The sequence below is a fragment of the Sorex fumeus genome, unplaced genomic scaffold, assembly GCF_029834395.1.
Source record: "Sorex fumeus unplaced genomic scaffold, SorFum_2.1 ptg000126l, whole genome shotgun sequence".
In the NCBI taxonomy this organism is placed as follows: Eukaryota; Metazoa; Chordata; class Mammalia; order Eulipotyphla; family Soricidae; genus Sorex; species Sorex fumeus.
Window position 1 is genome coordinate 4,906,173 of NW_026606183.1, and position 26,722 is coordinate 4,932,894.

The 26,722-nt window shown below is 42.3% G+C and overlaps 1 protein-coding gene across 2 annotated transcripts in view; it reads right to left on the minus strand.

Annotated features, from left to right (window-relative positions):
* The window catches only part of LOC130044980 (S-adenosyl-L-methionine-dependent tRNA 4-demethylwyosine synthase TYW1-like), a 238,123-nt gene that overhangs the window by 88,295 nt on the left and 123,106 nt on the right, over nt 1-26,722 (minus strand). For both annotated transcript variants that reach the window (XM_056137665.1, XM_056137666.1), the window contains one exon: nt 16,459-16,594. In XM_056137665.1, the coding sequence (XP_055993640.1) occupies nt 16,459-16,594 (136 nt within the window). The remainder of the gene's footprint in view (nt 1-16,458; nt 16,595-26,722) is intronic.

A 26,722-nucleotide genomic window follows, 5' to 3' on the forward strand; every position in this document is an offset into this window, starting at 1 on the left:
TGTGCACCTATGTGTATGTGTCTGGCATGTGTCTCTCTATATATTTCTCTAAGTAGCACTGAACTGTAGCACTGTTCTCCCATTGTTCATCGATTTGCTCGAGCGGGCACCAAAAACGTCTCACAACAAATTGTGAGACTTGTTACGTTTTTGGCATATTGAATACGTCACGGGTAGCTTGCCAGGCTTTGCCATGTGGGTGAGATACTCTCGGTAGCTTGCCAGGCTCTCCAAGAGGGGAGGAGGAATCAAATCCTGGTCGGCTGCATGCAAGGCAAACGCCCTACCCGCTGTGCTATAGCTCCAGCCCATTTCTCCAAGTACTACAAATACTTGTTTCATTAAAAATTCAATTGAGGCAAGAGAGCGATGGCTCAATGGGCTGAGTGCCTTGCATGCATGAAACCAGGTCCAACCCCAAGACCCATATGGTCCCTTGAGTTACACTGGAAATCATCCCCCAGCACAGAGCAAGGAGTAGCCATGAGCAATGCCAGGTATAATGGTTTTTTTCTTTCTAGAAGGGAAATAATAGAATTTTTTGCCTTTTTTTAAAGGCTATTTTCTAGTTGTTAAAATAAGCATTCAAAGCAGAGACCCATTTAGAGTCCTTTGTTTTAAAATGTACATATCCAAGTCAGTAGCACTGTTGCACTGTCCTTTCATTGTTCATTGATTTGCTTGAGCGGGCACCAGTAACAACTCCATTGTGAGCTGTTGTTATTGTTTTTGGCATTTCGAATACCCACAGGGAGCTTGGCAGGCTCTGCTGTGCAGGTGAGATACTCTCGATAGCTTGCCAGGCTTTGCCAGGCTTTCCGAAAGGGATGGAAGAATCGAACCCAGGTCGAACACGTGTAAGGTAAAAGCCCTACCCACTGTGCTATTGCTCCAGCCCATCCAAGTCAGAATTTTAATTAAATAATTTTTCCAAATTAGGACCCATAAAGTCCTTTACCTAAAAAATAGATTATGAATTCTCATTAAACTATTTGAAGTTTTATGTAAATAAATCATCATTCACTAGTTCAGCATTTTCCAAGATAACCCACTTCATCCTCTCCTCAAAATCAGCTTTGCTATTCCCATTTTACAGATGAATAAAATGAAGTACAAGCTGCTACCTCACTATCACAAAGCTCTAAGAGAAGGAACCAGGTATTGAGGGCTGCAGGGAGAGTACAGTGGGTGCCCTTTCCTCACTTTTCACCTGGCTACAGCACTGAGCCCTTTGCAGGAGCCAGATGATCACCACTAGGATAAGCCTATACCCAGTGGGGCATATCTACACAGCAGTGAAAATCTTGCCATGCTGGACATAATGACTCATCTAGTTAGCAGCAATCAGGTTTCCCGTTTATGAGCCATCCTGGCTCTTGACCTTTGGCTAAGGACCACTTGATATGAGCAAATCGTCAAGCCTTGTCAGATTTGTCTGATCACTTTCAACTGAGATTTGACAGTTAGAGACCGTAGCACTGTCCTCCCGTTGTTCATTGATTTGCTCGAGCGGGCCCAGTAACGTCTTCATTGTGACAATCGTTACTGTGTTTGGCATATAGAATACATCACGGGTAGCTTGCCAGGCTTTGCCGTGTGGGCAAGATACTCTCGATAGCTTGCCGGGCTCTCCGAGAGGGGTGGAGGAATCGAACTCAGGTCAGCCAGATGCAAGGCAAACGCTAGAGACATTTCTTTTTTTTTTTTCCAGTGAAAATTTATCTTTATTTATGGGCTTTTTAAAAAATTTTATTGAATCACCGTGAGATAGTTATAAGCTTTCATATTTGGGTTACAATCACACAATGATCATTTCTTTAAAATGTCTGTCCAAGTGTTCACATGGATGAATGGATGAATGTCTCTCTATCCAAATGTTCATCTGAATGAAAATGTTCACATGGACGAATCTACTACCAGTTTCAGAGATGCTCAGAAATCACTGTATGAGCTTTACTGCCAAGAATTCCTACCCATTTAAAACCACATTTCCCATCTGGAACCATATGGATGCCTTGAGAAAATAATTTCTGAGGGTTCCTATAAAGCAGGAAGTCACTTCTGGTCTAGTGCAGCCCATACTAGAAAATCTATAGAATTTAGGATATGTAAATACTTAAGGGTACAGAGAAAAAAAAATGCAAGTATCCAGATCCACAAGATCGGTTAGGATTATTTTTGTCACACCCGGTTTTAGAAGTGTTTACACTTGCTCCAGGATCAATCTTGCATGGAACCCCAGGCTTCACACAACACAACACAACACAACAGGAAGCCGACCTGGATGCAGTAGAACACTCTGCTATTCTCTGTGATGTTCAGTACTGAGGAAGCAAGCACTCAATAAATGGTGTAGCCACCTACAACTTTCTCATAAAAATAAGCTTAATTATTTTATTAGAAAATACAGGCTTATTCCAGCTTATCAGTCATTTCCTAGATTTCTTGGTCTAAATGTATGACGACGAAGAGGTGCCTGAGGTAAGAATCTGGGCCTCTCTGTAAGAACAGTGGTTTTCATGCCATTCTGCGACTTCACCATAGGGGAGCTCTTACTCAGCTCTTTGACCAGGATGAAAATACAAACGTTTCTAAACGGTTCCAAGCTACACTGGGATTCCTTCGTATATGCCACCACTAAGACTTTTCTTAATTTAAGGCTGGATCTCAATTCATACCACTGCAGATACACATCTACTTAATGAGGAAGGCAGAATGTTCATTTGTGTATACCCCATCCACAATGCCTCCCAGAGGCTTCATTTAATCTGGAAACCTAGCGTTGAATCAGTCCAAGTCGAGTAAGCTTGACTTCTTTTTAAATGGAAGTTTCCTAGGAAGTAGGGTCATCAAACATATTCCTTAAAAAGTATAGTTCAGAATATTTTTTAATTCTCCACTAATAAAGGAATGAAGGGAAAAGTCTTAGAAGAGAGTACCAATAAATAATGGATGAATTTCAAGAGAACTGAATTTTAATTCCAAGAAAGTGGGGCTGGAGAGATAGCACAGCGGGTAGGGCATTTGCCTTGCACGCGGCCGACCCAGGTTCAATTCCTCGCATCCCATATGGTCCCCTGAGCACCGCCAGGAGTAATTCCTGAGTGCAGAGCCAGGAGTAACCCCTGTGCATCACCAGGTGTGACCCCAAAAGCAAATAATAATAATAATAATAATAATAATAATAATCACTGTCACTGTCCTCCCGTTGTTCATCGATTTGCTCAAGCAGGCCAGTAACGTCTCCATTGGAGACTTTGTTGTTACTGTGTTTGGCATATCGAATACGTCACGGGTAGCTTGCCAGGCTTTGCCATACGGGCGAGATACTCTCAGTAGCTTGCCGGGCTCTCTGAGAGGGGCAGAGGAATCGAACCCAGGTTGACCGGGCTGGCTGCGCACAAGGCACACACTCTACTGCTGTGCTATTGCTCCAGCAATAACATTTTTTTGCCAATCACTAAAATACACTAATTTCAACAACCCATCACTTTAAATGTTTCATGCTGACCTAACTATATAATTATATTGATATATTGTAGGTAGACTTCATCAAATTACAAATACAATAGGCATAGTCTTTACAGCTCATTGGGTAATACTCTGAGGTATAATGATCAAATCCAAAACTATTTTCTTATAATGTGAGAGAAAAGGCAACCTATTTAGGAGATAATTTCGATCAGATGAAATTTTCCTCCAGCACTAAGATCTTGGCAATAGATCATCACAGAATTACAAACTTAGTGTTTTAATTAGCTTCTAGTAATCCATGAAAATCTTTTCCTCAACATAATATGTATTATGCATCTTATTGTCTTGGGTGCAAAGGAAAAATAAGAAAGGGAAAAATTCTAACTTAGGTAAGATTATCTTCTGGATAAGGATTTACTATTTGACAATATGAAGCACTGTAGAGCCAAACTAGAGTTTAATTGCCAGCTTGATGGTTTTAGTTGCTGGTATTCGGGTTCTCAGAAATAATGGTCTCCACATGATGATGTAGAAGAACTGTAACACTGTAGCACTGTTCTCCCATTGCTCATCAATTTGCTCCAGTGGTCCCAGTAACATCTCCATTGTGAGACTTGTTGTTACTGTGTTTGGCATATCTAATACATCACGGGTAGCTTGCCAGGCTTTGCCGTGCGGGCAAGATACTCTCGGTAGCTTGCTGGACTCTCCGAGAGGAGCGGAGGAATCGAACTTGGGTCAGCCACGCTGGCGGCATGCTAGGCAAACGCCCTACCGCTGTGCTATCGCTCTAGCCCGTAGAAGAACAAATGTTAAAAAATAGAAAAACACACAAAGCCAACAATTTTGTAAACATGCCTCCTCATTTATATAAAAGGGTAATAACAACACCTAACTAATATGAAAGTGTGAAGATAAAGGAAAACAATGCAGATAAAGATTATCAGGCCTAGAAAAGAGATCATTTAATAAATGTTAGCTATTTAATGTGAACTGCTGGGCAAGAGAGACAGTACAGATGGCAGGGCACTTGCCTTGTACCTGGATGGCCCAGATTTGATTCCCCCTCTGCAGCCAGCCCCCTTCCCCCACCACACATACACACACACACACACACACACACACACACACACACACACACAAACACACTACATTAGGCCCTTGAGCACCATAAGGAGTGATCCCTGAATGAAAAGCCAGGAATAAGCCCATGGCATCATTGAGTGTGACCCAAAAACAAACAAAAAATGTAAGCTGTTGATATTAAGTCTCATGATGTACAGTAATAATGCTCTCCACAGTATCAAGGGTCTGCCTTCACGATTCTGAAACTGCTATCTAATCGTATTACACCCTTACTGGTATAGTGACCTGGTCAACAGGACAGACCGTCTACCAGTGGGTCCTAGAAGATCAACATAGGGTGGGTTTAGCACAGCGATCTTGGCAGGAACAGCAACCCTGAGAAGTAGTACATACTATACAGAGAAACTGAGGATTGACATAAGCACAAACCATGAAGGCTTTTAAGAAAATGTTTTTAACGTAAGCCAAAAAGAAACTCTGTGGTAGTCCTGAAACAATTCTAGAATTAATTGGTAGTAATACTGAACATCTTGTGAATATACAAAAAAAAAAATAATAATAATAACTCAAATCTCAAAGAAAAGCAACCTGTGCACAAATGCTCTCCATCTTCCAGAGGTCTGAGTTTCCATCCAGTGGTAGTGGTGGAGGATTCAGGTGAGGCGGGAGAGAAGAGATTTGCTATTCATATTAGCAACCTGTATCTGTCAATTCCAGTTCCTTGGGCTTGAAGAAATCTTTTCTGACAAGCTAAATAAATTCATCCTGCTGAGACTCACCAAGTTGTTTAAATAAATGGTATCCTTATTACCTTTTAGCAGTTGTTTATTCTCCATAGCCCAAGCTGGAGGTAATCATTCCCAGGAGTCTGAATACCAGCGGGCATGCATACATGCATTCTCACCCTTTTGCTATAAGTGTTTATTAAAGGAACGTTACGGTCAAACTACTATTTTAAGCATCAAGGATACAGTAGCAAACAAGATAATGTCTTGGCTCGCATGAGCTGACACTGAAGTTGGGAAAGACACACACATAAACACACAAGTCAGGTGGTAAAAGGTATTAAACAACCAGGGAAGAGGGATAGGGATACAGCCAAAGTGACCTGATATCTACAGAAGGTGGTCAGGGGTAACTCTCTTAAGTCACACTTGAACAAATTCCTGAAAGTGAGAAAATAAACCCTATCAAGGTTATAGAAAGACCACCGGATAGAAAAGAAATCAAACCTAAGTATCAAAAAACTCTATTCAAACAACTGATAGAAAAACGGGCAATATATGGAAAACCTACTAGAGGAATGGCTCAAAACCTGTAAAGATGTTCATGCCATTAATTAGAGAAATGCAAACTGAAACCAAAAACACATACAAGGCATAACTATGAGGTTAGCAAAATTTACAAAACTGACAACGGTCTGGGAGACAGTACATGCAGATGCTCTTCACTGGGTTCAATTCCTGGCAGTACAAGGTCCTTCGAATATTTCTGGGTATAGCCTAAAGGTCTGCAAGCACTGCTGAGTGTGGCCCTTGAGTCTCTGAGCACTGCCCATGTGGACTCTGTGACCCCAGCATCCAAGGGCTGGGAGCAATACAGCATCTTTGGGTCCTGTGTTGAACTAAGCCTGGTTGGCCTAGAATAGACAGTTGGGGACTCCTAGAACTCCTGAGCATTGCATAGAAGACACTCTGCCACCCCTGACCCCTACTCTGCAAAGGAAAGAAAAAATCTAAAGATAAAAAAAAAGTATAGATTATCAAACAAATAAAAATCAAGCTACAGAGACAGAAAATGGGTAGTGATTCTTTAATACGTATGCAATTTCAGTCTGGAGGGATAAAAAACATTTGGGAAACAGGATAATAATGGCTATACAACAATGACCAAGCCATCACTGGGAAAATTCATTGGCCCAATTTTACAGATTCATGACTAATCTTGGAAGAGATGCAAGACAAGCTGCTAGAACTCATGGGTACATCAGTCTTCAGGCTGAAAACTTGGAGCACCCTCAGGAGGGGGACAGACCATTGCCAAAGCCTGGGCAGCTGCACCCACACTTCACAGCTGCCCCCGTAACAATGGTCCAACTCCACTACTTCACGACTAATCTCTGCACCTTCCCAAGTAAACACAATTCTAGGTTCACTGGTTTTCTCAAAGTTTTCTCAGAGCAGGGAAGAAGCCTCTCCCCAACCTCCTTATACATCCAGAAGCCACAGAAGCCACACCCACGTACCAAAGTCAAACACAAAAACACTGTCCTCCCGTTGTTCATCGATTTGCTCAAGCAGGCCCAGTAACGTCTCCATTTTGAGACTTGTTGTTACTGGGTTTGGCATATCAAATATGTCACGGGAAGCTTGCCAGGCTTTGCCATGCGGGCGAGATACTCTCGGTAGCTTGCCGGGCTCTCTGAGAAGGGCGGAGGAATCGAACCCGGCTCGGCCAGACTAGTTGCGTGCAAGGCAAACGCCCTACTGCTGTGCTACTGTTCCAGTCATAATCATCACCATGTAAACTCACTGGCCCAATTCTATAGATTCTGGAGTTCCTGGAGTGCAAGGGCACGTGGCACTTCCACATTCCACAATACTGACATCCCAGTAGTTGGAGACTATATTAGATGGGAAAGTAGCACAGAAGCCAATTGAGCTCAATAAATAAAAACAGTCACACAGAAGGCTTAGCAACAGTTTAGCAACAGCTTCAGATAAGGGCTTAATGACCCCATGATGATGTAAGAATTTTCACAAATTCAGGTGGTGGGATTGGTGCCAGGACACTGAATGCCCGTAACAACGGTATTATGAACAACTTTGTAAAGCACGAGGCCTAAATAAACTAATAATGATAATAATAATTTTTTTAAAACCTTAAAATCCACTAGGGAATGAAGAGATGATATTGGGATTGAGAGGTCTCCTAAGCATCAAAATCTTAGGTGCAATGTTTTGGGAGTTTGTTTGTGAATCTTTTCAGTAAAGCACTACTGGCTGTGTGGGCCCCCCTTCTTTTTTCTTTTCTTCTTTTTTTTTTTTGGTGGGGGCGGGCAGATCCAGCAGTGCACAGGGCTTACTCCCGGCTCTGTGCTCAAGGATCACTCCCTGTGGCACCCCCACAGACCGTATGTGTGATGGAGATCAAACACAGGACAGCTGATCGTTCTGGCCTTGCAAGACAGTTTCTACTGAACGAAATTTGCTCAGAAAGATGTGAGGGAAAGGGATGAAAAGCATGTTTAAGAGAGAACATGGGTATCCCGGAGTGGAAAAGCCTCAGAGAGAAATACAGAAGCACATGTTCAAGAGAGAACAGCGGCTTGAAAGAGCAAGTCTTTTCCTTCTTCATATTTATCTTTCTTTACTTCACCCTGGGCTGGAGCGACAGCACAGCTGTAGGGCGTTTGCCTTGCACGCGGCTGACCAGTCCCACCTGGGTTTGATTCCTCCGCCCCTCCCAGAGAGCCCAGGAAGCTACCGAGAGTAACACGGCAAAGCCTGGCAAGCTCTCCATGGCATATTCAAAATGCAAAACACAGTAACAACAAGTCTCACAATGGAGAGGTTACTGGGCCCGCTCAAACAAATTGATGAACATCGGGACAGTGCTACAGTGCCGTGCTACTTCACCCAATTTCCTTCTTAATGTTTCTTTCTTCACCCAATTTTTAACTGCAGCATGTAATATATCTATAATTAGGCATAAAGTCAATTACTAAATATCTTCTAATCTACAAATTATGGGCAACATAGACGCATTGGTTTATTTAAGTATCATGCACAATTATCTCTGTAAGCTCTTAACAACGAAACATCACATAACTACAATAATGAAAGGTCAGTGAATGTCATCCATATCTGTAGAGAGAGGGCAGAAGTCCATTTTTTCTACCCAAGAATATGCAATGCAAAGTTTTTGTTTATCCTTTCAAATATGAGGTTTCAAGTATATTAATGCTACTGCTTAAACCCAGAAAGGGATTAATTACTTCAATTTCTTAGAGATCGTCAACTTGGTATGATAATATGCCAGCAGAAACATATATTAGTCATACCTCTAAATCTATTACCAAAGGTAGGCAGTGACATTTTACACAGAAAAAAAAGTGGGTTTTTTCCTCTTAAAATCAAGTAGAAATGCTTGATAAGTAGTTATGATAGACAGAAATTGAAGTTACGACTTTTTTTTTGCTATTATCTAGATGGAATTGCTTTTTTAGTTCACATACTCAAGTACCATATTTCTCTTCTCATACTTGAAAAATGAACATGTAAATGTAAGCATTTTATTGTATTGACCTGGAAATGTAAACATTATATTACTAAGAGTTATTTAAAAAAAGGCTATCTAGTTGGAGTTGCAGTAGCTCATAAATAGGCTGAAAACACTGGGACACTTCATTTATTTTGATTATAAAACACAAGAAATCCTTTGGCTTCAAATATCTGTTCCTGCTCAGGTATACTAAAACCCAAACCAAAAAAAAAATATATAGATATCCCAAATAATAATAATATAGAATATGGCATTTGGGGGCTGGAGCGATAGCACAGCTGGTAGGGCATTTGCCTTGCACACAGCTGACCCGGGTTTAATTCCCAGCATCCCATATGGTCCCCCAAGCACTGCCAGGAGTAAGTCCTGAGTGCAGAGCCAGGAGTAAACCCTGAGCATGACCCAAAAAAAGCAAAAAAAAAAAAAAAAAAAAGAGAGAGAGAGAATATGGCATTTTTAGAAACTTTTAATTTAAAAACTCAAATGATATATATAAAATAAAAACATAGTAGTAATATATATGACCCTGGTTAATAGCACATCTATACCATCCATGTTTCATTTCTGAATATTGAACAGTAGTAAAATAACTATATGTAGCTGTAGTTATATATAATAAATCTCTACTATAAATGTCATTCTATCCAAATAGTTGATACTATCTACTACACAATAATACCATATATTCAAAATGAAATAGATAGCAATGCTAACATTAATTCTTAAAAAAAAAACTATGTTTGTTTGTCTGTGGACCACCTAGTGTACTCAGGGGCTTACCTCGTGGTTCTGTGCTCTGGGGTCACTCCTGGCTGTACCTAAACTTTTTTTTTTTAATAACTTATACAATGCCAGAATGGAACCAAGCTCACAGCCAAAGCATCTGCTAGCAAGGCAAGTGCTTTTCCCACCTGTGCTCTCTCTGGCCCCTTAAAGAAAACTTTTTAAGAATAACTTCCTGCCATAGATCATTTTTCTTAAATAGCACAAATAAACAACACATTTTGAAAACTGAATTAATTCTTTTTTTTTTTTTTTTATTATTTTTTTTTTATTTATTTATTGAATCACTGTGGGAAAGGTTACAAAGCTTTCAGGTTTATGTCTCAGTCATGCAAATATCAAACACATTTCCCTTTACCAATACTTATTTTTTCCCATGAAGAACCCCAATAAAACCCCACCCCCCACCCCTCCCCGTCCCTGTGAGGCAGATGAATTCTAGTTAACACTCTATCCGCTTTGATTAGATTGTTTCAATAAAAGATTCACCACTATTATTTAGAGTTTCCCCCCCCCCCCCCCAAATCAGACATGCTGAAAAAGCATTGTGAAGTGATTTGCTTTCTACAGCTGGGTTCAAGAATTAAATGTTGGTTTTGGATTTCTGCTATTTTACCTATTGACCCTGGAAGTATTTCTACTGAAAGTCAGATAGTTAAGAAATTGGTTTCTGTGTTCTGGAGTCGTGGCCGTGCTGGAGAGCCGCTCGTGGGGGGCAACTGGTGGCCTCGGTAGGGCGTGAAGGGCGGAGCGAAACGCCCCCCTTCCCATGAGGTTTTAGTCGCCCCCACACTCCCGGCTCATACCTGCTGTCCACAAGGCTCCCATGTGGCCGCCATCTTTCTTTCCAGAGAGGAGAGGGCGAATGGGGCAACACCCTTTCCCCTCCGGCAGACTTGATGGGCTGGATCAACGCATAGTCCGTTCACTTTTCTGCTCCAAGCTGCTGGGTTCTGCATTAAGCCCTTGTGCTTCTGGGGCCATGGCCGTGCTGGAGAGCCGCTCGCGGGGGGCGACTGGTGACCTCGGTAGGGCGTGAAGGACGGACCGGAACGCCCCCCGACCCATGAGGTTTTAGTCGCCCCCACTCCCCCGGCTCATACCTGCTGTCCACAAGGCTCCCATGTGGCCGCCATCTTTCTTTCCAGAGAGGAGAGGGCGAATGGGGCAACACCCTTTCCCCTCCGGCAGACTTGATGGCCTGGATCAATGCATAGTCCGTTCACTTTTCTGCTCCAAGCTGCTGGGTTCTGCATTAAGTCCTTGTGCTTCTGGGGCCGTGGCCGTGCTGGAGAGCCGCTCGTGGGGGGCAACTGGTGACCTCGGTAGGGCGTGAAGGACGGACCGGAACGCCCCCCTTCCCATGAAGTTTTAGTCGCCCCCACACCCCCGGCTCATACCTGCTGTCCACAAGGCTCCCATGTGGCCGCCATCTTTCTTTCCAGAGGGAGGAGGGCGGAAGGGAGCAACACCCTTTCCCCTCTGGGCAGAAATGATTGCCTGGATTAACGCATAGTCCTTTCACTTTTCTGCTCCAAGCTGCTGGGTTCTGCATTAAGCCCTTGTGCTTCTGGGGCTGTGGCCGTGCTGGAGAGCCGCTCGTGGGGGGCAACTGGTGACCTCGGTAGGGCGTGAAGGACGGACCGGAACGCCCCCCTTCCCATGAGGTTTTAGTCGCCCCCACACCCCCGGCTCATACCTGCTGTCCACAAGATCCCATGTGGCCGCCATCTTTCTTTCCAGAGAGGAGAGGGCGAATGGGGCAACACCCTTTCCCCTCCGGCAGACTTGATGGCCTGGGTCAATGCATAGTCCGTTCACTTTTCTGCTCCAAGCTGCTGGGTTCTGCATTAAGTCCTTGTGCTTCTGGGGCCGTGGCTGTGCTGGAGAGCCGCTCGTGGGGGGTGACTGGTGACCTCGGTAGGGCGTGAAGGACGGACCGGAACGCCCCCCTTCCCATGAGGTTTTAGTCGCCCCCACACCCCCGGCTCATACCTGCTGTCCACAAGGCTCCCATGTGGCCGCCATCTTTCTTTCCAGAGGGAGGAGGGCGGAAGGGAGCAACACCCTTTCCCCTCCGGGCAGACATGATGGCCTGGATTAACGCATAGTCCTTTCACTTTTCTGCTTCAAGCTGCTGGGTTCTGCATTAAGTCCTTGTGCTTCTGGGGCTGTGGCCGTGCTGGAGAGCCGCTCGTGGGGGGCAACTGGTGACCTCGGTAGGGCGTGAAGGACGGACCGGAACGCCCCCCTTCCCATGAGGTTTTAGTCGCCCCCACACCCCCGGCTCATACCTGCTGTCCACAAGGCTCCCATGCGGCCGCCATCCTTCTTTCCAGAGAAGAGAGGGCGAATGGGGCAACACCCTTTCCCCTCTGGCAGACTTGATGGCCTGGATTAACGCATAGTCCTTTCACTTTTCTGCTCTAAGCTGCTGGGTTCTGCATTAAGTCCTTGTGTTTCTGGGGCTGTGGCCGTGCTCCAAACTTAACTCTGACTTTCAGGGAGAAAGATTGGGTGGTTTACTTCTCATTGATCACTTTGTATATAGAGAGATGTCGCGCGGCCGAGTAAGCGGCCGCGCGGTTTTGAGAAAAGGTCCTCGTTCCCGCATACTCGAGCTGTGTTTGTAGAGGCTTCTGGTCACCGGGGTTCCATCTGGGGGAGGCGGGATGCGGCACCTACTCCATCTGGAACTTGCGGGTGAACTCGGCTCTTTTTGGAACCCGTTTTTTCTTTTTTTTTTTTTTCCTCCGGGATCCTGAATTAATTCTAATTGCTACAAAATACTTAAAAAGCAATTGCCCTAATCTGCAGGTACCCAGTCTAAATAGACCACGAAAACTATTTCAACTAGAAATACATGGACATAATGAGCTTATATTTAAGAAGTTCATCGGTTTGAAAACATTACAGTGTTTTTAATTGGTGCATTCCTTACTATCAATGAATCAATCCAGAGTAATTGTAATTCAACTGGACACTCAAAGGCTGTGAGTTCAAGGTAAGAGAGTTTCTTTAGTGGAAAAAGGGAAGCTTTGAAGCCATTCTGCTAATGCAGACTTATCTCCTACCCTCTGATTCAACTGAGCAGCATATATAACAATCTCAGATGTGTTTGGTACTGCCAACTCCTGCTGTTGCTCCCATCTCAATCCATTCCAATTTCTACATTATGCACCTCCCGAACTGGCAATAACTGAAGCGGAGAGAGCTGAAGGTGAAATCTAAAGACAGAGATTTTGGGACCCCAAGAAGCAAATAGCCTACCTGGTTTATAAATAGTACTGTCCACCGTAGCACTGTCCTCCCATTGTTCATTGATTTGCTCGAGTGAGCACCAATAATGTTTCCATTGTGAGACTTGTTGTTACTGCTTCTGGCATACAGAATACGCCAGGGGAGCTTGCCAGGCTCTGCCATGCGGGCGGGATACTCTCAGTAGCTTGCCAGGCTCTCCGAGAGGGGCGGAAGAATCGAACCCGGGTCAGCCGTGTACAAGCCTAATACCCTACGCATTGTGCCATCGCTCTGGCCCAATTTATAAATGTAGCACTGTCCTCTCTTTGTTCATCGATTTGCTCAAGTGGGCCCGGTAACGTCTCCATTCTGAGACTTGTTGTTACTGGGTTTGGCATATTGAATATACCACGGGTAGCTTGCCAGGCTTTGCCGTGCGGGCTAGATACATAAAGATTTTTAAAAAAAGGATATATTTTTTCTTTCTTAAAAAAGGCACTACTGATTTAACTGCCTCATGCATAAACTAGGGAGAAAAGATTTAATCAGCTGAATAGTCAAGAAAATGTGCACCTTAACAGCAAAGAGATTGGAAGTGTTCCCTTTCATTCTTTTAAAGAAACATTTTAGCAATATTGTAGCATGTGCTGTGTGAGACGCAGTGTATAATTCAGGCTAGAGTAAGGAATCCAGTCGGGGAGAGAGAAGCTAGGCTAAAACAGACTAGTGCTTTAAAAGTTAGAAGGGAAAAAGAGCAAGCAAACTGTCAGCTTCATAACATAGGTAATGTAAAATCAGTCTTGAAAGCTGCACAGAGTTTCTGTAAGTCAAAGAGCATTCGAGGGGCTGGCGCGATAGCACAACGGGTAGGACGTTTGCCTTGCATGAAGCCGACCCAGGTTCGAGCCTCAGCATCCCATATGGTCCCCTGAGCACCACTAGGAGTAATTCCTGAGTGAAGAGCCAGGAGTAACCCCTGTGCATTGCCAGGTGTGACCCAAAAAGCAAAAATTAAATAAATAAATAAATAAATAGAAAAAGAGCATTCGAGGTACTGAGGAGGTATCAAAGACTCAAAAAAAGTGCTGGACATATCTACAGAAATGGAAACCTTAGCAAGGAAGGAAAAGTGTTCTGGGGAATAAAGTTCCACAGTGGGATCAGGACCATCCACTGGGGACAGATGAATTAGGATTATTAAAATCGATACCAGCAAATAAAATATGGAGTAGCTTCTTGGGACAAAAATTCCCATCGATGGCTGTTTATCAAAAGTCACCCGAGATGTTTAAAATAGATTCTCAAATCCCAGTTGCAGCAGAAGATTCCAAATGTTTAAAGCTCCACAAGTGATTCTCTTTATCAATCCAATTTGGATAGAACATGAAATAGAGGGCAGATGCAAAGAGAACACAGAAGGGAAAATAGGTCCAAGAAAAGAAGCAAGTAGAAACACCAACAAGATGTGACATTCATGGAAAAGGCAAATCACAAGGCTATTTTAAATTTTAAACAACAGGAAAGAAAATAAGCCATAAAAGAACACTTCAGAAGAGCTAACATGCAGGAATGGGCAGGAGATTTAGATATTCTGAGACCTGAGTTCCTTATCAGGTAGTAAATATGGATCTCCTAATTCAAGATCAACTTTATACTGAAATATGTACTATTTTTAGTAAACTATTCTAATATTGTACATGCTAATACTTGGCATGTTTTAGCAGTTAACTTTAGGACTGCATTTCTAAAGACATGAAGGATAAATACTACACAAAAAGCAGATAACCACAGACCTATGGAAAACTTATTAAATAGCATAAGTGGAAGTCTAAAATATTTTGTTTTACTTAGCTTTCTAAAATATCCTAGTTCATGGATTTCCTGTGGGTGTTAGAACGTATCCCCTACAAGAGGGTTGCTTTTCCTTTTTTTTTTTTTAAATTGTATTTTAGAACAAACACAGTTTGGACAGTGTTTGTTCTAAAATACAATTTAAAAAAAAAAGGAAAAGCAACCCTCTTGTAGGGGATACGTTCTAACACCCACAGGAAATCCATGAACTAGGATAGGACTAAATCATATGTACACTGTTTTGTTTGTTTGTTTTTTGCATTTTAGGTCACACCAGGCATGCTCAGGGGTTACTCCTGGCTCTGCACTCAAGAATTACTCCTGGTAGTGCTGGGGGACTATATGGGATGCTGGGAATCGAACCCAGGCTGGCCGCTTGCAAAGCAAAAGCCCTACTCACTGTGCTATTGCTCCAGCCCCCATATGTACACTGTTTTTTAAAAAACGTATACCTATAACAAAGTTGAATTTATAATTTAGATGTGATAAGAGATTAAAGTTAGTAATAAAATAGAGGTAAGGTAAAGGCCCTCCCGTTGATCGTCGATTTGCTCGAGCGGGCCCAGTAACGTCTCCATTGGAGACTTTGTTGTTACTGTGTTTGGCATATCAAAAAAAAAAAAAATAAAATAGAATGATTTTAATAATATACTTCACTGAAAGTTATGAATCTAGGACCTCTCTCAAGACAGACCCAGTCATCACTGGGGAACCCCTTGGTAGTACATTTCAGGGAGAAATAAAACCAAGAAATGTTTGGAGACAGAATGACATACACTCAAAAATGTTTGGAGAAACAAGATATACTCTGAAGAGGAGTTCCTCTGCTGCCGACTCCGAATGAAGGCAAACTGTCCAGGAGAAGCCACCAGAACTGCAAATCCTTTCTGATGGGCCCTAACAAGGACCCTTAGCCCAACTTAAGGGAGCTTGGGAAAAAGACAACATAAAAACCCACGTGACAGAAATACAGCCTGTATTGCCTTGCATGTATGGAACCCTAGGTTCATTCTCTGGCACTACAAAAAACAACTTCACAACCAAAAAAAAAAAAAAAATATATATATATATATACACATATATAGACATGGATAATGGATAATTTTTCTTCATCTCTGGGGGTGTAGATGTTTATCTTTAGTGTGCAAAATCTCCTTTAATTTCCAGGCTTTCTCTCTCACTGGATAAATCCACATTTTCCTTAGAATCAGTACCTCATGAAAATGCATTTACTTCACCATCTTTTCTGCAGCAAAAGATAAAGGGCTTAGACAATGGTGGAGTCAGGAACTGATTTCTTTTTCTGCAAAGAGCATCAGAACCTCTATTGGCCTGAGCCAGTCCCTGCCAGCTGAACATCTTCGCGACAGGGATTTTGGTCACCAGCTGCCACACTGCACAGGTCAAGTGAAACTCGGGGAGCTTGATGGCTGCCACAGCAAGGTGGCCAGGACGTTGTGTCCACACCAGGCAGGAAACAGTACAGACTTTGCCAGACCTGAACTCTTGGCACTAATCCCACAGACAACATTTTGACGAGCCAGCCAGGGAGAGAGCTCTCAAACTACCTTGGAGCTCGGTGGCTCCCCTTCGCAATCATCAACAGTGCTCAAACTGCCACACTGAATGTGTATTTTCAGACTATAGCTGACACAGAGAAAAATGAAGCCACAGATGAGGGAGGACAACTGTACTTTTGCTTTCTCTTCGTTTCTCATTTAAAGATATCGTAAGTCTTACCTTTGTTGCCAGGGCTTTCAAACTATCAAGGAATCTTTGCCAGAAATCCTTGAAGAGTGGACGGTCAATTTTTTTCAGGCTTTCTTTGGTGCTAGCGTCCACACTGACATAGAGCTGGGTAACTGGTTTGAGGTTCCTTGAGAACAAAACAAAGCAACAAAACAAACACGTTACGGCTATGTCAGACTTCCAGGATGTAAAATTTACTGTTACAGATATTAACTATTTCACTGGACCCAGAGATTCTACTTCTCTCAGAGGACTAAAACAACGCTTTTAGTAATATGACTGTAGCACTGTAGCACTGTCCTCCCGTTGTTCATCGATTTGTTCGGGAGGGCCCAGTAACATCTCCATTATGAGACTTGTTGTTACTGTGTTTGGCATATCGAACACATCATGGGTAGCTTGCTAGGCTTTGCCATGTGGGCAAGATACTCTCGGTAGCTTGCTGGGCTCTCTGAGAGGGGCAGAGGAATCAAACTCGGGTCAGCCAGGCTGGCCACGTGCCCTACCACTTGTACTATCGCTAAAGCGCAGTAATATGACAGAATGATTATATTTTAAACAACATTATCCAGAATAAATTGAAAACATTCATTACTTCAACTTGCCCATCTTCAAATGCAAGGTGTTAGTGAAAAGTACACAAAACAGGATCTATTTTCAGGTCTGGCACCATTAGTCCAAAACAACCAGTGGGGCTAGCATGGGTAGGGGGCTTGCTTCGCATGTGCTTGACTCAGGTTCAATCCTCAACACCCCATATCCTCAACACCCTGAGCATCTCCAGAAGTAACCCCCAAACCAAAACAACTAAAGGGACAACTCAGACCAAGAGTAGCAATTTGTTTCATTAAGGTTAAGCCTCATGTGGACAAGCAATGACCTGTTCTGGGGTCTTTAAGCAATCCTTAAAGAAAAACTTAAGGTTTTCACATAGTTCAGAGAAAGAACAAGAAGTTAGCACATACAAAGGAGAACAATCTATAAGAAACGATATATTTATTTCAAAATCTATGCATATGCAAAAGTGATATAAAATGCATATTACATGTGTTCATGTGTTTTCTTACTGATAGATCTGCTTTCTACCAATAACATGACTCTTATCAATCTTTGAGTGTAAAACTTTAAAGGCCAGAAATCATATTTTTCTTTCACATAGGCAGGTACTTAAAGTTACTTTCAGTCGATAATGTTGACTTGGTTTGTCAGAACATTTTTTGTGGGGTGGGCAAAGACATATCCAGCTGTGCTTTAGGCTTACTCCTGGCTCTTGTGCGCAGGAATCACTTTTGGCAGTGCTCTAGAAACCAAGTAAACTGCATGCAAGTGGGTAAGCCCTCTGGACAGGTCAGAACTTTTAGGAGCACGTGGGCCAAATAAACATAATAATTTTGCTTATTAGTGACATGTAAGGAGGTTTTTGGCTGCCAAGGCTTTGCTTGGGGCGGGGAGGGAAACTCAACCCACCCCCCTCCGAGGCGCCCCGGTGAAGACAGCCTAGTGTGGGGGCATGAGATTCTGCCAAAAATCTCCAGAACCCAGCCACAGCCAAACTCAAGGCCACTCTCCACATGCTCAGATGAGCTTCACACATGAAGGAACTGGCAGAGGAACCCGGGTATGCAGGTCCCGTGGCTGAGATCTCCAGGCCTGCTCAGACCGGGACTGGATCCCTCGACCCAGATCCCCCGTCTTCCAGGAGCTTGGCAATCACACCCACAAACTTCCCCCAGCACCATGTAATCTCCTCAATGGCCAAGATCCAGAGACTATAAAACAAAGCTCCCGGAAGAGAGCGATGCAGTTTCTCCCTCTCAGAGAGCACAGCAAGCTACCTAGAGTATCCCTCCTGCACGGCAAAGCCTGGCAAGCTATCCGTGACATATTTGATATGCCAAAAAAAAAAAAAATAGCAATAACAGGTCTCATTCCCCTGACCCTGAAAGAGCCCCAAATATGCCATTCGGATACACCAGCACGCGACAGGGATGAATGGAGATGTTACTGGAGCCCACTTAAGCAAATCGATCAACAACGGGACAAGTGATACGAGTATAGTGACATGTAAAAATCATAAACCAAAAATGATTAAAAGCTGATACTATGAACATATCTAGGACAGAAGCAACTAAAATATTGGCACTCTCATTAATACTCTCATTGTATTAATTTCTCTCCAATAGTGATAGGCAAAGGAATCATTAAAAATTCAGTTAATGGGGGGGGAGGGATATTATCCTGGTGGTGGAAAATGGGCACTGGTGGAGGGATGGGTATTTGATCATGGTATGACCGAGATCCAAGCACAAAAATTTGTAAATCTACAACTGTACCTCATGGTGTTTCACTAATAATAAAAAAATTTTAAAAGATTCAGTTAATAAATGAGTACTATGCAAAGAACATCAAATACTGAAAAAGAAAAAGAAAAAAAAAGCAGACTATAATGATAGTATTCTATCTCATTACCCCTTTTACTAGGAGCTTTTTAAATAACAGGCTCTGCTACCTTCACTGAACTTTACATTTTATTAACTTTTTAAATAAGTTTTATTTATAACTTTTATTTATATTTCCAGGAAATAAAAAATAATGGATATTGTGTGACCGCCGACTGCTGCCTATGATCGTGTGGCACTGCAATGCTGTAGACATCCTGATATATGCAGACTTACAAAAGCCTGCCTGATGCAAAATGGAAACTAGCCGACCTTTACATCTTATCTCCATAACTACTTAAGATTATGAACTACAAATTCCAAAGGTCAGTTATTTTACAAGCTTCCTTCCATCATTTGCAAAAATGGAAACCCTGGGGAACACTGAAGTACCAATAAGGAATTTAAGTCAATACTAAATATATTGCTCCCTATAAATTTTTTGAGAGCCAATAGGAAATTTGAGCCAAAAAAAAAAAAAAAAAGAAACCAAAGAATTAAGTCCATTCTTAAAGGGCTTAAATGAAGTAAAATATGTCAGGGAAATATCTTCAAAGGTCGTAGTACCTGGTACTTCACTCTCATTTCTGGCTCAGGCAGACTCCCATTACAATCAGTTATCCATCCCCAGTCTACACAGATGGCCCCTCAAATCGCAGACTTGCCTTGAAGATGGCTTACCTGAATCTGATCCCCCCACCTCTCAGGATTCCCCCAAGGACCGCTAGGGGTACTCGCTGAGCACAGAACCAGTACTAAGGCCTGACCACCTCTAGGTATGGTCCAAAGAACCCCTGCCCACCTCCCACCAAAATTTTGGTAAAATACAATGATCAAAAAATTTGCCATCCTACCTTTTTGTTTTGTTTTGGGGTTTTTTGGTCATACACATTGATGTTCAGGGTTTATTCCTAGCTCTGCATTCAAGGATCAATCAGTCCTGTAGGTGCTCAAGGGACAATATGGGGTACCAAGGATTGAACCTGGGTTGGCCACATGCAAGGCAAGTGCTCACCGTACAATCTCTCTGGCCCCATCCTACACAAGTTTAAGTGTACAGTCAGGTTGTGTTATAGACATTCATACTATTGTGTAGTCATAACAACCATCCATGTCCAGAGTTCCATTTGCTTTGCAAAACTAACATCCAGTACCCATTAACCACCTACCCTCCCACTCTGAATCTTTGGAAAGCAACATTATGCTTTTGGTTTGACTTTATGGATTTGACTGCTTTTTTAAAAAGTTTTAAACCTGTAAGAAGTTCTTTTTCCGGGGCTGGAGTGATAGTACAGCAGGTATGGCATTTGCCTTGCATGCAGCCAACGTGGGTTAAATCCCCGTCATCCCATATGGTCCCCCAAGCACCAACAGCAGTAATTCCTGAGCGCAGAGCCAGGAGTAACCCCTGAGCATCATCGCTGGGTATGACCCAAAAAAAGTTCTTTTTTCCCCATGCCCCAGCATGTTTAAACCATGGTTTACATTTGTTCATGATGATTTGTTACAGGCATTCAATATTCCGACACCAATACCACCACTACTGTCATCATCTCTCGACCACTGTCTCCATTTTTCCAGCCACCCCTCAAGTCTGCCCCCGTAGCAGGACCTCAATTATTTATTTTATATTGCTTTTTAACAATAAATGGCTAATGAAATAATCAAAAATACTTCAGCGAGAGAAAATTTACCAGGTTTACCAAGATGTTGCTGCAGGTTAAGCCTTCTATGTTAATGCTTTTGGTGGTCGAGATTAGTTGACTTCTATGTTACATTTCCATGCAATTCGGTGTACTACTGGGATGTTAGTGTTGCAGAAGCTGGAGATGTCACACAGCCACAAATGCAGCCACACTCCAGAAAACCCAGAATATTTAACTGAACAGTATGGCCAGAGGCATGGCAGCAACTGTTGGATCATGAGTGCAGCTGCCAGGCTTTGGTAAGGCAGAAACGTGGCCCAACCCCATCCTGAAACACCCCAGAGGTCTCAGCCAGAACTTTTTTTTGTGGCTGATTGCGCTCTTTATAAGTCTCTGGAACAAGGCCAGTAGATGAGCTTAAAGATGGTAGATGAGCTTACATGGGAGGGACGGTGGGGAAATGTGGACGTGGCTGCTGGGGCCTCTGGGGAAGTATTTTGAGGGATGGGGAGGTCACCCATTGCACTTCAAGAAGGCCCAGATTTTTCAGCCAAAAAAAATTTTTTTTCAGTGTACCTGAAATTTTTCAGCAGGTTAGCATTCTTGAGGAGCTCATGATGGAGTCTACCAGAGGCATGGCAGCAGCTCTTGGGATGCAAGTATGGCTCTTGGGGCTTTTGTAAGTCGGGAACTTGCCCCAACCCCCTGTTGACCCCCTCCCGAGAGTGCTCAAGAAGGGATTTGACCTTTAAGTACCTCATATAAGTGGACTTGTGACTAGTTTATTTCACTTTTCACTTAGCATAATGTTCTCAAGTTTCATCCACCTTACTACAGTCAGAATCCCCATCCTTTTCAAAGGTAAGCAGTACTTCTATATCTCTGTGTGTATGTATGCTTGATATATGCAATATGTGTTTTTAAGTGAATTTTTAACTCACTGATAGGCACTTGAGTTGCATCCACCATTAGCTACTGAGAATAATTGATGTTTCTTTAAAAATAATTGTACAACCACATTTGAGTTCCTGATTTTAATTCTCTAGATATACCCAGGAAGTAGAATACATACTGCCTTTCACCAGTACCAGCTGGAGGTGAGATTAGCCGTGGAGCAAGATGCAGCCCCAAAATGATAAATTGCTGGATCATATGCAATTCTATTTTTAGTTTATTTTATGGTGGTCCTGGGAACTGAACCCAAGGCCTCACATGCAAGACAAGTGCTCTAATTGCTGAGATACACCCCCTGTTAATAATATTTTTTGGGGGGGGTGGCGAGGCAATGTGGCAATGTACGCAATGTAGGCTATTTCTGTCACGGTGATAAGAAATTAACTCTGAAATGTTAGAGGGACCATATTCAGTGCTGGAGATTGAACTGAGGTGGACTGCACGCAGCCCCTGAGATAACCCTTGTCTACCTTTCTAGCCTTATATTGTCTTTCCCGTTTTGTTTTTCTGTATCCCAGAGATAAGTGAGATTATCTAGTGTCTGTCCTTCTCCCTCTGACTTACTTAAGTTCCATCCATGATGGGGGTATGGTGCTGCCAGCAGGTCACTGTACCTGTATCTGAACGGTGAGCGCATCAGCAGCTTGATGGTGCCTTCAGACTTCCTGATACCCCAAAATTGCCTTTGGCTGTGCCTTTGGCCAGACCCCAACAAATTTGAGGCCAAATTTACCAAGAAATTAAACGGCCAAAAGTTAGGTATGTGGGAGCCACAAACCACCTCCAGCTCAGCTATACAAGCTCATTTATTGGCCTTATTTCAGAGACCCATAAATCTCGAAAGAGAGCAAAAGTCGCAGTTAGGGCTGGTGGCATAGTGTACTATGGGCTTACGGGCGAGAAGGAGCGCCCTGCAGGGCATAAGCCAATAGTTCATTACTCTGGAAAAGATGGAAACAAGGGCCATGATCCAGAGACACACAAAAGAATCTCCAAACTGAGCAGCTCGCTGCAGAGATGCCTCCAGACGTTAAGCCAGGTCGATTTCAACAGGGTGCCTCAGACAGGGGCAGGCGTCGTTCCTCCATCTGTCCCCTAAAAATTCTGGCAGCCACCAACCTCCAGAACCCAATGAGAAGTGCAAGTACGTGGGTTCAGTGATGACAAACTCCAAGCCTCAAAGGATAGGGGATAGGCCGGTCCTTTTCATATCCACATCCCCATGGGACCCTGGAGGTCACACCCATAAACTGCCTTCAAGTGCTACTTAAGCTCCTTAATGGCCATGGTCCAGAGACACACAAAAGAATCTCCAAACAGAGGAACTCTCTGCAGAGATTTCTCCAGACCCTAATAATCTAAAATTTTAGAATTCCAGGAGTATGCGGCTGCTCATGCAGCCATGCGACATGTTACGCTACTCATAACAAGCAATACAAAAGAGAGTATGGGGGAGAGTGTCTGCCATGGAGGCAGGGAGAGGTACAGGATGGGACGGGGAATACTGGGGACCTGAATGGTGGAAGATGTCCACTGATGGAGGGTTGGGTGATCATTGTATGACTGATATTCAAACAGGAAAGCTTTGTAACTATCTCACGGTGATTTAAAAAAAAAATTCTACCCATGTTTGCAGTCAACTATAAAATTTCCTCTTTTTACAGGTGTATAGTATTCCATTGAGTTTATAGAGCATTGTTTTTGTGTGTGTGTGGGAAGTGGCGGTGAGCAACCAACAGTGTTCAGGACTTACTCTTTGGCTCTCCACTTAAGAATCACTCCTGGCAGTGCTAAGATTGAACCTGGGTCAGTCATGTACAAGGTAAACACCGTACCTGCCGTACTCTCACTCTGACCCCCAACCACAACTTCTTTATCCATTCATCTATTTTTGGCCCGTTGGGCCTGTTTCAATACCCTGAATATTGCACTAAGTGCTGCAATGGATATAGGTGCATATGTGTCTTTCAAATGAGGTATCATCTCAAAAATTCAGAATACAAAAACATTAACTTGAAAAAACACACACACCTTTGCTTTTTAAAAAAAATTTTAAGGGGCTGGAGTGATAGCACAGTGGGTAGGGCATTTGCCTTGCATGAGGTCGACCCGGGTTCGATTCCCAGCATCCCATATGGTTCCCCGAGCACCGACAAAAGAAATTCCTGAGTGTAAATCCAGGAGTAACCCCTGTGCATCGCCAGGTGTGACCCAAAAAGCAAAATAAATAAATAAATAAAAATTTTAAGAAGTCACATACAATTTTCCAGAGAGGCTGACCCTTTTACATTTCCACCGATAGAGTACAAGGGTTCTAATTTCTCGAAACTTTACCATCACTTACTTTGGTTTTCTTTTGTATCTACATAACAATCGTCTTACTGGGTGTGATGTAGAACATATGAACTTAAGTTCTATTCTAATATTCATTTTCTAAGAAGCACCATTTTCGTCAACAACCATGAATTACTATACTCCCCATCATTTACTCCAATAGAAATTAGGAGTAATTAGATTGTGCTGGCTAGTTACATAAACCCAGCATCATTGAGCTGTGGGACTCAATCAGTGCACACACACACACACACACACACACACACACACACACACGTAATTATTAATGATTCTCAAAGGCAGAAAGGGCCCTACCTCCAGAAACGATGAGGCGAGAAGTTAGCACTGCTTAACAGAATAAAAACAAAACCCATCCTACTCTGATGTGCCCAACTGAAAGCATTTGTTTTTCTAAACTCTCTGGGAATGTTTTTCCCTGACTATACTTATTACTAGTCCCAGGTCCCATCTCAGTCATAAAGCAAACGACCTTCAATTAAATCACTTCATTTTGTAGGTAAAAGAAAAAATTATACCAAAGAAGGTTAAATGATTTACCACCTAAGGTGATAAAGTTAATTCGAATCAAGATTTATGATTGGAAACCACAGCTTTCAACTTCCAGTTACTTGCTCTTATAAGTATAGAACTGTATGTCTCTAATATCTTCCTAAGCTAATTATAATTCACATCACAATCTGAATGGTTCTGAAACTTCAGAAAGTACTATGAATTCCCTGGAAAGATTGCATAAAATGCTTATTCCTAACCTCCAAGTCTAGATATTAATATTCACAGGGTCTGGAGTAAAGTTCCAAGAAATACATTTTCAGGCCTGGGATTGCATCCCAGCAACAGACCACATGACTTGCATGCATGAGCCTCTGCTCTAAGTTTGATCCCTGACCCAAAAATATATGTTTTGTGCATATATGCATATACATGCATGTTAACAAGCAACTCTTTCTCATGAAGTATGTTAATATATAACTGCTTCTCATGAAGTCTGTTTGCAGAGTATCTCCTGAGAATCACTCTTCTGGGCATTACTTTAAAGTGTCTGTCCTAGAAAAAGGGGTTTTTTTGAGGAGAAAGGCACCAAAGGTGTGAGATCTGGATCAGTAGCATCATACCATGAGAAATAAATTCTATGGCTGGCTGCATTCCAGAAGCTCCCAATCACACTCCTAAAGCAGAGGTGGGAAATTAGCCTATTGACTAACCCAGTTATTATCATTGTCTCAGAGAGCTATAAGGTTAACAATTTTCAAGAATTATTGAGAATAATAAAAAGAAAGTTCTCTTAGATACCAGAGATAAGGTGCTTGCCTTTGCAAGCAGCCAACTGGCTCAATCTTCAATTTCCCATGCACAGGAACCCCTGAGCACCAAAGCAGGAGTAAGCCCTTAGAACCTACAGGTGTGGCTCCAAAACAAACAAGTCTTTTTCACTAAATAAACTCTGAATCACTTTGGGGGGTGGGGGGGAGATTGAGAAGGAGGCACAGAAGAGAGGAGAGCCACACCTGGCAGTGCTCAGGGCTTGCTCCTAGCTCTGCACTCAGGAATCATTTCTAGAGGGCTCTGGGAACCATATGGGATGCTGGGGATCAAACCCAGGTTGGTCAGATGCAAGTCGAGCACCCTAACCATTGTCCATGCTACCCATTATCTCTCCAGCCCAACTCTGAATCACTTTAAATATATCCCTATGAGTCTGGAATTCCAATTCCAAAGGGTTCTAAACCGACAATATACTGACAATACTCTGGAAAAGTGACTCTGAAGGAATTTTAACTCTGCTGCCAGGATCCTGGTTTTTACTCTAGTTGTGGGACACTGGTTGTTTAGGCTAGATAGAGTTTAAGGAAACTGAAGTCAAAGGGGAGTATGTTAACACATCACAAAGCTCACTTTTATGACACATTTACTTTTCTAGAATAAATGCTCCTCAGACTGCTGAATCAAGAAAAAGTTGATTCCTTGCCAGTACTTTCATTAGTTTTTATTAAAGAGTAGATCTTTGAAGTTCTCTGATATTCCTGCTGGTGTGTAACACATCAGTTGTATAGCCAATCATTATTCCTCACAGTATCTTCAGTGTGATCCTTCCAATGTGATCTCACATTTGGCCCATAAGCAACTAAGTGTATTGCTTAAATTACAAGTTTACTGGAATATTCTAGTTTAAAGCAATATTCTAGTTGCTTTAACACTATATATAAATATATATACAAGATGTATATAGATGTGTGTGTATATATATATATATATATTCACCTGGAAACTTAAATTACAAGTTTACTGGGATATTCTAGTATAAAGCAATATTCTAGTTGCTTTAACACTATATATAAATATATATACAAGATGTATATACATATATATACATATATATGTATATATGTATATATATATATGTGTATGTATATATATATATATATATATATATATATATACACCTGGAAACTTCTACAAGGAAGTTCTGAGTGCCCTTGTGAAAAATTTATACACGAAAGTTTCCGGTTTCAAGGCTCTCCTTCTGTAATGTAAGTTCAAGTTGTTCTACTTATTCAAATCTTACAGATTGTTACTGATTTTGATTTGCTTACCTTATCACTGTGAGAGAAGTGTGTGAAAAAAAACCTATTTCTTCTCACAAGTTCTGTCAACTTGAAGATTATATTACTGTTTACCAATTTTGAACTGTTATTCTATGTTCCTGACAAATTTAGTATTTTACTGGTAAGAAGTCTAAACCTTATTTCAAGTAATGGTGCTTGTCTCAGTGTATTTTGACCAGTCTGTATATTTCGAACAGAAGTCTGTCCAAGAAGAACTTCTGTGTTTCATGTAATGTATATCCACAGTGCCATTACAAGT